The sequence below is a fragment of the Corapipo altera genome, unplaced genomic scaffold, assembly GCF_003945725.1.
Source record: "Corapipo altera isolate COAL_440 unplaced genomic scaffold, ASM394572v1 175, whole genome shotgun sequence".
NCBI lineage: Eukaryota > Metazoa > Chordata > Aves > Passeriformes > Pipridae > Corapipo > Corapipo altera.
In genome coordinates this window covers 1,267,859-1,278,714 of record NW_020884942.1, presented here as the reverse complement: position 1 = coordinate 1,278,714, position 10,856 = coordinate 1,267,859, and the positions used below count along the sequence as shown (strand labels likewise).

Genomic DNA, 10,856 nt, shown 5'->3' with positions numbered 1-10,856 from the left:
ATGTCTTATAGGAACATGTCTTATAGGAACATGTCTTATAGGAACATAAGAACAGAGGGATTTTGTGGGACATCAAATCCAAGATCTTCTCTCCAGCATTATAGAATCCTCTTCCTTATTGCCCTGTTCAAAAGCAGTTAGTTTTTGGCTCCCCGTTACTCCAGCTGGAAAACTCATTAAGAACACTTTTTTCTCATTTTCAGAAGTTTTTTGTTACTCATGCTTGTGCTGTCATCCTTTAACTGAAACATAAGAACACTGAGCCTGTAGTGATATGTCCCTGAAATGTTCTCTAAACCTATGAAGATCTGCAGTTCAGTGATTTACTGAAATATTTTTATATTTAATGGCTTTTGACAGTTAACTTTTGTGTGCTTCTCTAATTGCTTTAAGAATCATATAAACTTCTGATATTCACAGGATCCATGGGCAGAGCTCTTAAACTTAATTGCAGTAGATTATGCTTTGAAAAAAAAAAAGGCAAGGAAAATGTTTCTCTCCTGATTTGTGCCTACCATTCACTGATTTCATTTGATGCCTTGTGTTGTAATTAAGTTGAAAGTTGATTCCTGTTGTTTCTGAATGCCATCTCTGACTGCACTGAACTCCACCATTTCCAGCCTGAACTAGCTCTTCTCCAGGTCAGAGCTCTGATCTGTTTAGTTGTTCTCTCTAGAAGTTGTTCTGTATCTTTTACTATCCATATTACTCTGTATATACTATTTTCAGTTTTAAATTATCCTTTTCTAAATTAAACAAGGTAACTAGGAATTGCAGCACTCTATTTAAGATGTGGTATAACCATGGATTTCTACACTTCCCTCGGTTTTGTTCTGTTTTCTCCATTCTTTCCTAACAGCTTCTCATGTCATAGTTCCCCCCCTAACTACTAAGCAGTCACATGCTACTGTAACCCACAGAACACATTGTTTTTGGAGTTTGTAGCTGGTTCAGAGCTATTGCTGTGCATGCCAGTTCCACAGTCATCCTGTTAGCCTCGAACTCACAGATCTCAGGACTGCTGTTGTGTTTTTGAAATGTTGGCTTTCTTTAATGTCCTCACATTGACTACCCACTGTCAGTAACAAAGGTCCTTCTCAGCTGCTTCCAGATGCTGAGCTGCCAACCTACAGCTGAATTTTTTGTTGTTACTGCACAGCTTTGTCTTTGATGCCACTGAATTCCATCCCACTTCTCTTACCATTGTCTTGGAGCTCATTCAGTTTTAACTGCATGTCACTCCTCCTCTGCATGGACTCTATTCCCAGTGTTGTATTAACAGCAGGTTTTATCATTCTTTCATAGCTGTTTTGAATAAAACCCTGCTGGTAAAACTCCCTCTCATATCAATAGTTTTCCTTCCATAACTGCATGCTGTGTTTCTCCAGCAGCCAGCATCCATCAAATCTGTGAGGATTCCTTCTCCAGCTTCAGTAATGATTAGTGATAACTTTCAGATTCTTTATTGAGGTTAAACCAATTGTTGTCCGGGCACAAGAATTGTGGTAATTAACTCAAAATGTGCTAAAGAAAGTTCAGAATGATGGCAGAAAGCCTGATAAACAAACCATGAACAATACTTTTTCATGTATGGGCTGTGCCAGCTTTAGTTGTATTAGTAAAGTCATCTAAAGATTAAAACTTCATTAATTATAAACTCTGTGGAACAGTTTGGTCTCTGTTTTACACAGAACCAACCAGAGTCAACAAAAAAATCACTTTTGCTAAAGTGGAGCAGAAATATCCTGATTTAGCTGTAGTGTGCGTCCATAAAACAAGGTTACTGTTAAATTTGTTTTTTCGAAATACTGCTTGTTATTTTAGGCTAATGAATTGGGTTGGGGTTTTTTTAATGCTCATTTACATGTCAAAACCAAAAAGATGTGTGAGAAGTAGAAAATCCTGTTCCTGGCAGTAAGAGCTTGTGTAGCTTTTGTTCCCAGTTAGCAGTAAAATAAAGTGGTTTTCCATTATTTCTAGCAAAAAAGAGAACAAAACAGTAATGTTACTCATTATCTTCACCATCAACCTCAACTGTCTCAACTTGTCATCAGTGCAGAGTCTTTGTTTAGGATTAAAAAAAATGTATTTTGCAATAAAAACATAGCGAGAACCACAGATGGTGTTGAAGCAGAAGAACCGGGAGTGCCTGGCAGTGTGGAGGATGTGCTGTCACTGTTTTGACTCTAGCAACTATAACCTCTAATTTCCAAGGAATTACTTGATTGTTGCCCAATTGTATAGAGGGAGGAGGCATAAAACTGTGGGTCTCAGCTACATATGGTCTGTGAATGATGACACCACAGCAGAACCACCTTCATGTACGGCGTGTCTGAGAAGGGACACAGCTTAGACTTAAACCAGTAACTGCTCTGCTTCCTTTGTAGGACGAGGAAATTCAGGACCCTCACAAAGAGCACCAAAATCTGGGAGGTCTGGATCGTTAGATGGAGACCACCACGATGGATTCCACAGGGATGAAGCCTTTGGTGGAGGCCCCGGGGGAGGCAACAACCCCTCTCGAGGAGGAAGGAGTGGAAGTAACTGGGGAAGAGGAAATAATGTAAACTCTGGCCAGTCACGAAGGGGAGGATCCAGGGGTGGAAGAGGACGATAGAAGAGGCTCTGGCTGGGTCACGCCCAGTCCTTGTGGGACAATATTTAAATAGACTGCTACTCTGGACTCAGTCATCTGCAATGCCACGAACCTGGATTCTTAACTGGGATAACTGAATGTGCATTAGTTCCTAACAGGGGTCTTTTCCTAAATCAGTCAGCTGCCTCTAGCTGCAATATTGTAGCTGGCTTTGTTTTGTCCTCTCCACTCCCATTTTCCTCACTTTCTTACCTACTTTATTTGTGAAGAGCTGGAATTTTTTTTAAGTGTTGGGGGACATGGAACACTTCCACAGATTTCAGTTCACCTCCAGACAGAAACTTGTTTCTATATGTACAGTTTGTCAAAGAGTTACGTTGTTTTTGTATGAATACAGAATGTAATTTCCGCAAAAATTAACAAAAAATCAAAGCAGTGTGTGATTCTTTACTCACCCGTTACTATAGGGGGTTGTCTTTAGGCAAACTTGTGTTTCAGATGGAACTACCTCCTGAAATCTCAGCCATTTAAAATACTGAGAGCTGACTCGTAGTTTTTTGGTTTATCATGTACAGAGAACCTTCATTTTCCCCTTTAGCCACAGCTGTGTACAGATTACAAGTGGTGCTGATGTTAAAATTCCAAACCACAGGCAATCACCGCTGCTTGCTAGTCTGCCATCCTGGAAGAGAAAAACGTGGAACACCATTTAGAACAAGTTGTCAAAGGCATAGTGTGAGTTATAACCTGGATTGCAAGACAGACACCATGACAAATACTGTCTTCACCTGGGTGAGTCAAGGGTTTTTGTTCAAAACAGCATCTGTTTATAGAAATTGAGAAAGAATGAAGTTTAGCAGCTTGACTGATATGTTTTACAACAGCTGCATGACACATTGCTTAAAGCTATGGGTGTTCAGCAGAGTCTGGTGCATTAATTGCTGAAGTGCAAACCTCAATAGTTCATCACTTCCATATTAACACAAGTGTCTTTTTCTTTAGGATATTGTCACCTGATTTTACCAGAGGAGGGAAATGAGAAGTAGGGGTTACTCCCATTTCCCACATTTCATAATAAAACTGCTTACCAACCATGAGTTTGTCTTCCCCATAAATCATTCATGTCAATCATCTCCAGCCACCAGGTTATCAAAAGGTTCCTTTAATACCTTAAGCCTCAGTGAAAATGTTATCATGTAAGTACCCACACTACAGACCTTCTCAGGAAACTTCTACATTAAAAGTAAAGCATATAATGTATAATGAAAAATTACTAGCAGGCTTCCCTCTCTCCTGTCTTGAATTCCAGGTTATAATAAAATATACAAGTCAGTGTAGTTCTAGAGGCTACTGCAATACCACAGTGACACACAGCAACTATTGCATCTGACTTCTCACACAGTCAGGTTTACCAAAGACTGGCTCAAGTCTTGATGATCTTATTTAAAGACCTCAAAGCACAAATGCTTAGCTGTTGTTCTCTTGGTTCAGGCAGTCACAAGTAGGGTTTTCTTCTTAGTTTTTAATTTGTAGTGTATAAAATGGCATTTGAAAATTCTAATTGATCATTAGCCTATAAAATCCTTGTCATGGGGCTCAGGAGAGACAGAATGGTCTTAAGGGGATTAACTGGGAAACATCTGAGATGCATCTGATATGACAGTTTCTCCCTTGAGAGTAAAAAAAGTACTTTTTAGCTCTATCTGAAGGGCTTTGGTAACTTTGGGTATATGTCTGGGAGTTAGGATCTGTCCTGAAGATTTCATGATAATCACTAGCAAAGAGGAAAGCTTGCCCTATTTTTTTTTTTGTTGTTAGCAAGCCCTACATATTTTTAAGGGGCTAAAAGAGGTCCAATAGAGGATGAGCTTTAGGCTTTAATTAAACCACAGTCCTCTACCAAAACAAGTTAGAGTGCACCTAACTATAGGTAGCAGCTTTATCTGGACAACTTTTATGTCCTCTGATGGGTGGTTAATTCCTTAAATGACTATGATACTTGGTGTTAAGTCATATTCTTCATCAAAGGGCAGCTTCTTTAGTTAAGTTTTGAAATATTTGACGATCATGAAATATGCTCAGAAAGTTATAAGAAAACTTGATAATTAGATAGCTCTTTTACAAAATCTTAGGTGACAGCATAGCAGGAGAGACAGAAGCAGCTTCCCAATCCGTGATACCATGACTCACTATTGCTGGGAAATAGACAAAATTATTTATTAGGAATATACTTCTATATTCTTCAGGTCATATTCTTTTTTACCAGTGTTGCACATAGAATCTTATGCTCTACCTGTGAGTTTAGAGCTCCACCTTGTCTCAGATTTAATTTTATACTGCTGTTAGGAATAAAATCAATTTTATATACTGTAGCTTAGAAGTTGTAAAAATGAGAGAACTAATTTAATGCTATTCAGATAGCTCTGATATACGTTTTTATGGGGAAAAAAAGTGACCATTAGTGAAATGTCTATATTGACAACTGGACGCAAATTGTTTTATTAAAGCAATCTGTGTACATTTAAGTAACCCCTTTGACAATTTAATTCAGAAAGGTATTTGGTGAATACGTTAAACCTTAAGTGGTGGCAGCAGGTAACTATTGCAGTGTTTGGTTTTATTTTGTCCATGAGGCACAAACGCTCCATGAGATGCTGGGGGTCTGCACAGGTGAGGCCTGGTGGTCCCGTTTCCCTGCAGGAGCCCAGTGCACAGTCCAAACTGGAGCACCCAGCTCTGTCACACTGGATTCAGCACCTTCCTAAGTAAGGCTCAGTTTCTGAACTGAAACGGAGCTCCAGTTATTAGCAAAACTATTTTTGAAGGTCATGCTGTGACAAGGAAGCAATTCCTGCCCCAGTTCAGAGAGCAAAATATATATACAAAATAAAGTTCTAAGAGATGAAGCTACCCTTTTAAAGCCTGAGGATTTGGTCCCTTACAGCAGCTCTAAGGCAGCAGCACCTGCAAAGGCCAAGGCTCCTAATTAATATTAGCACCTTTCATCCTCTCATTGTCATGCAGGAAGACCCCCCCCTTACAGTTATGGGCAGTCTTTGCGACCCACAGCCCCAGGAAAGTTTGTTTCACTTACTGCATGGTATTTTAAAGCTGGTTTTAGAGAGAAATGCACTTTAGTGGCCACAGTCTTCAGATTCACCACAGCACGTTCAGAGTGTAGGGGTCAGTACAAAAGGAGGTAAAACCAGTTAATTTTTGAACGCTGTCCCCCAGACGTGATCAGATTTTGCTAAATCATCTTCGTGTTTCAGCATTCGCCGGCCCTGCGCTCCACGGCCGCTCCTCAGTAACGGGCAGGTCCATAATTGCACCGCGTCCGCTCCGGTCTCACTCACGGTCTGAAGCAGCGGCAGCAGCCACGTGGTCCCATCCTGGAGGTAGGGAAGTGGGATGCTGCCAGCTCCTACCCAGCAGTGGAGCGACTCCAGGCCGTGGCTATGGAGCTGGGTAAGGCAAATGCCGGCAGGCTGGCACCTGAGCGCGGCAAGCACAGCTCGGGGTCACCGGGCCCGCTCCGGGCCGCCAGCCGCTGCTGCTGATCCTGGAGAACCGGCGAGGAAAACGCGTCAGGGCGCGGAGAGAGCGGCGTTCCCCGTCTCGGAGTCGGCTGGCGAGAGCTCAAGGCTCTCGGTCCGCCGGCGAGTCAGTGCCCCCGACGCGGCCGCTCCTCCGCCGGGGCGGCGGCAGGGCCGGGCTCACCCGGGCAGGGCCGGGCTGAGCCCGGCCGCTCTCACACGGGCAGTGCCTTGCCTCGGCCGCTCAGCGCGGCGCGGAGCAGGCCGGCCAAGCGGCGCAGGCCAGCGGCCCCGCCGGGGAGCGCGGCCAGGAGCGCGGCGGCGGCGGTGCCGAGCTGTGCGGCGGCGCCCAGCGCGGTGAGCGCGGTGCTGCGCAGCCCCAGCGCGGCGTACAGCGTCCCGAACAGCGCCGCCAGGTACAGCAGCGCCCCGCGCCCGGGCTCCCGCAGCAGCCGGGCGGGCCCGCGCAGCAGCGCGGCGGCGACCAGCGCGCACAGCGAGCCGAGCGACCAGAGAAGCGCGAACTTGCGGGCGCGGAGCAGCAGCAGCGGCGCGCACAGCGCGGCCAGCCCGAAGCACAGCGCGGCCAGCAGCACGCACAGCGCGCTGCCCACCAGCCGCTGCCAGCGCGAAAGCCCCGGCAGCCACGGGTCCACCTCGCCCGCCCACGGCCACGCAGCGCCGCCCGGGGCGCCGGGGACAGCGCCCGGTGGGAACGGGTTCAGCGCGCCCAGCCAGGCCCGCACACCACCGCTGTCCCCCGCCTCCGCTTGCGAGCCGCCGGCGGGCGGCGACGCGGGGCCCGCGCTGGGGCCGCCGGCGGCGGCAGCCTTGGACTGCGCGAGGTATTCGTGCAGCTGCCGGCCCAGGTCCGCCATGGCGGGGCCGGCACCGGCACCGGGCGCTACAGCGGGGCCGCCGCCCGCCCCACCGCCATCTTGCGGGGGAGGAGCCGCATCCGGGCAACGGCGGCAGCAGGTGCGCGCGGGGGCGCGCGCGTGCGCGGGGGGAGCCCAGGGCGGGGCGCGCGTGAGGGGCCGTGAGGGCTGGGGCGGGACCCGGCGGAGGGGGGGGGGGGGGCGGCGGCGCGGGGGGGGGGGGGGTGTGTGAGGCATCGGAGGGCTGTGCGGTTCTCTGAGGCATCGGAGGGCTGTGCGGTTCTCTGAGGCATCGGAGGGCTGTGCGGTTCTCTGAGGCATCGGAGGGCTGTGCGGTTCTGTGAGGCGTCCGAGGGCTGTGCGGTTCTCTGAGGCATCCGAGGGCTGTGTTGCCTACGAGGGCTGTGGCTGCTGCGAGGCGTAGGGCGTCTTGGAGGACCTTGGGGGCTGTGAGGGCTTTTAGGGGTCCTGAGGCCTCGCCTTTGAGAGCTGTGAGGGTGTAATGGCCTCAGCCCACTGGCGGGTTGGGGGGAGGGTAGTTTGATTTAGTCTGGGCGGTGCACGGAAGAAAGAACAAAATTCTCGGGAGGTTTAATAAACTTTTACTACAAACTTCGGAACGTTAAGGTAGAACAAGGTACTTGGCAAATTTTAAAACGACATCCAGACAAAGAAAGGCACCTCAGAAGGTCAGGTCAGTGAACTCTTTCTGTACTGGCACGTTTCTTTTTTGAGAGCTGTGGAGGACGTTTTCGGATGTTCATTTTTGGTGCTGTCGAGAGAACCTTGACACATTTACGTCTTTTTCAAATACACAGCGCCATGTAGTGGAGGTTCACCGGTGTCACCGTTCAAATGTTCCACTAGGTGGAGGTGGGTACTCATAAAACGACAACCCAAAGCGCGGATCCAAAGGTGAAAACGTCTTGTCAAACGAAATGAGTCGGGACAAGGAAGGTTTTGCTGACCTTCCCCTTTCCTGTGCGAATAGCCTTCCAGGTTTTGTTTTGCCCCTGTTGCCTTTGTCTGGCCGAGGAGGGAGTCAAACCGCGGAAACCTGTTTTCTGCAGTCCCTTCTTTGTTCTACTGGGCCACACGTGCAGCCCGGGAACGGGAGCCCTTTTTTGTTTTGCCCTAGGGGTGCGGGGCCCAGATAACATCTTGCTTTTGTTGGTTTTGTGGGTAAACCATTTTTTCTATGTGGTGTTGTGTTATTTCCAATTTTTACCTCAGTACAACTGTGACTCAAGTGGGCTTGTTTTCTTCGATTTCCCCCTGCACTGTTGTAAGGGAGTGGCTCGAGCAGCCTTACGTTTTCCCTGCTGAGTTTTTAAAACCATCTCTGTGAGGGGTCCCCCTGAGCCACCCCTGTTCCTGCGGGGGCTCTCCCTAAGCCCCCCGCCCCTGTGAGGGATTCCCAAACCCTCTGAGGGCTCCCCCTATCCTTGTCAGGGATCTTCCCAAGCTCCCTTCTCCCTGTGAGGGATCTTTCCGAGCCTCCCCATCCCTGTGAGGGGTCCCCCCATCCCTGCAAGGGGTCTCCCTCGAGCCCCCTCCCCCCGGTGCTCACAGGCTGAAGAAAAGCTTCTCGTTTATTGCCAACACACAGGAAGCCACAGACAACACGAGGATGGTGGAGCTGAAGAAGACATGGACGCGCTTGTAGAGCGTTGGGAACCCAAGGGAAGCAGGAACGCTGCAAAACCCACTCCCCACTGAGGGAAGAGACAGTGAGGACGGAAAACTCAGGGAGCTGGTGGGTTTGGGAGGGCCAGGGTGGCTCCCAGCCGGCAGGAGGAGAGCAGTGTGGTGCCCAGACCCAGCCAGCTGTGCAGGGAGTACATGTTGGGCGTCCCGTGGGAATTGTGGAAGTGGAACACGGCCACCAGCCCAGCATGATCAGGATGAATGCTCCCAAAGCCAGGCTGCTGTGCAGCACCTTCCAGGGAAGCCTGGGGCTGCTCCCGGTGTTGGGAATGCGGCAAACCAGGGTGGCTGTGAGGGAAAAAGGTCAGGAAGGAGCTGTGCCAGGCTGGCCTTTACCTTCACTGGGCACCGTGTCATCTGCACCGGGAACACTGGGGCCAGCTGCTGGCCTTATCAAGGAAGAGCTCTGTCATACAATATCAGGAACCCACCTCGGAATTCAGATGCCATCTCCAGAGTAGAATACATCTGGGAGCTGCTCCCATGCAAAAGGTGTCAGGACAGAAAGGTGTTTCTGGCCTTTACATCCCCTGGGAAGCCTAACATCTGCACCACCAACACTGGGGCTAGGTGCTGTCCTTCCCAAGGAAAAGACTGTGTCATACAACATCAGGAACTGACTCTGAAACACAGATGCACCCTCCAAAATAGAATACATCCAGGGATTGCTCCAAAAGAAAAGGTGCCGGGACAGAAAGCTGTTGCTGGCCTTCACCTCCCCCAAGCAGCCAAAACACTAGGGCTGGGTGCTTTTGTTCCACAGGAAAGGCAGTGTTATTGTCTTCCAGTAGCCCACCTCTGAAATCTGGATATCACCTCCAAAACTGAGTTCTTTGGGGGATTGCTGCCACAAAAAATATGCCAGGACAGAAAGCTGTTGCTGGCCTTTACCTTCCTTGGACAGTCAATCATCTGCATCACCAACACTGGGGTGAGGTGTTGTACTTCCCAAATTAAATGTACAGCCACAGTTTTCAGGAAGCCACCTCTGAAATTAGGATACTAGACCAAAACAGAGTAAATCTGGGGATTGATCCCACACTAAAGGAGCCAGGACACAGAGCTGTTCCTGGCCTTTGCCTGCCCTGGCCACCATTTCATCTGCACCACAACACTGGGTGTGGCAGCTTTTCTTCTAAGGGTAAAGTAGCATCCTCATTCCCTGCAGGTGAGGGGGTGCTCAGGGGAGGTAAAGCTCAGGAACAGCTTTCTGTCCTGGCCTGTATTCAATTCTGCAGGTGGTATCTGAATTTCAGATGTGGGCTCCTCAGTACATATAAAATTACCTTTCCTTGGAAAGTAAAGCACCTGGCTCCAGGGTTGGTGATGCAAATGAGAGGCTGCCCAGAGGTGATGAAGGGCAGCATTAGCTTTCTGTCCTGGTACCATTTTATGGGAGCAGTCCCTGAATATATTCAGTTTTTGAGCCTGGATCCAAATATGGGAAGTTGGCATCTGAAAATTATAGCAGTACATTTATTTTGGCAAGGCTAGTACCTAGTGCCAGTGTCATGGGGCAGATGGTAGGGTGCCCAGAGGAGGTAAATTCAGCAGCACCTGTCTGTCCTGGAACCTTTTTCATAGGAGCAATTTCCAAAACGGTTCAATTTCTGAAGTTCTATCAAATTTCAGAGGTGAGCTCTTGAAAGATGATAACGTTACTTTCCCTTGGGAAGCGAAGCATCCAACCACAGTGTTCATTGTGCAGGCTGCACTGGGGAGGTAAAGCACCAGCTTTCTCTCCTGGCACCTTTTGTGTGGGACCAATCCTGGGAACTATTCCATTCTATCCAGTTTTCAGAGGTGGGCTATCCAGTTTTCCAATTTCCAGAGGTGGGCTCTCAGAAGGTGATGACATTACCTTCCCTTGAGAAGGAAAGCACCTACCCCAGGGCTGCTGGTGCACATAACGGGGTACCAAGGGGAGGTAAAGGCCAGCAAGACCTGGGTACATTTTTTTAATCAGAGCAATGCCCAGATGTATTCAATTTTGGAGCCTGGATCCAAATTTCAAAGCGATAATGGGAGGGAAATAAAATCACAGAGGTCGAGGCACAAGGCATCGGGAGTGTCGCAGAGGTTGAGCTCCAGTGTGGTGACAGAAGAGGGGATGCTCTCGTAAGGGACGCGGCGCAGGTC

At 48.6% G+C, this 10,856-nt stretch overlaps 3 protein-coding genes and 1 long non-coding RNA gene across 5 annotated transcripts in view; 1 reads left to right on the top strand and 3 right to left on the bottom strand.

Moving 5' to 3' along the window:
- The window catches only part of WDR33 (WD repeat domain 33), a 67,865-nt gene extending 64,837 nt beyond the window's left edge, over positions 1-3,028 (top strand). For both annotated transcript variants that reach the window (XM_027661956.1, XM_027661957.1), the window contains exon 23: positions 2,388-3,028. In XM_027661956.1, the coding sequence (XP_027517757.1) occupies positions 2,388-2,617 (230 nt within the window). In that variant the 3' untranslated portion in view covers positions 2,618-3,028. The remainder of the gene's footprint in view (positions 1-2,387) is intronic.
- Positions 1-6,289, bottom strand: part of LOC113955927 — an 8,241-nt gene extending 1,952 nt beyond the window's left edge. The window contains exons 1-2 of the long non-coding RNA XR_003530698.1: positions 5,691-6,289; positions 3,052-3,278 (exon numbers count right to left, since the gene is read on the bottom strand). This is a non-coding gene — a long non-coding RNA (uncharacterized LOC113955927). The remainder of the gene's footprint in view (positions 1-3,051; positions 3,279-5,690) is intronic.
- Positions 6,290-6,347: 58 nt separating this feature from the next.
- On the bottom strand, positions 6,348-7,107 carry SFT2D3 (SFT2 domain containing 3). The gene has a single exon (XM_027661954.1). The coding sequence runs from the start codon at positions 7,008-7,010 to the stop codon at positions 6,348-6,350; it is 663 nt and encodes a 220-aa protein (XP_027517755.1). The 5' UTR covers positions 7,011-7,107.
- An 826-nt stretch (positions 7,108-7,933) lies between these two features.
- FBXL12 (F-box and leucine rich repeat protein 12) overlaps positions 7,934-10,856 on the bottom strand; it is a 3,269-nt gene continuing 346 nt past the window's right edge. The window contains exon 3 of the mRNA XM_027661955.1: positions 7,934-8,583. Within this exon, the coding sequence (XP_027517756.1) occupies positions 8,459-8,583 (125 nt within the window). The 3' untranslated portion in view covers positions 7,934-8,458. The remainder of the gene's footprint in view (positions 8,584-10,856) is intronic.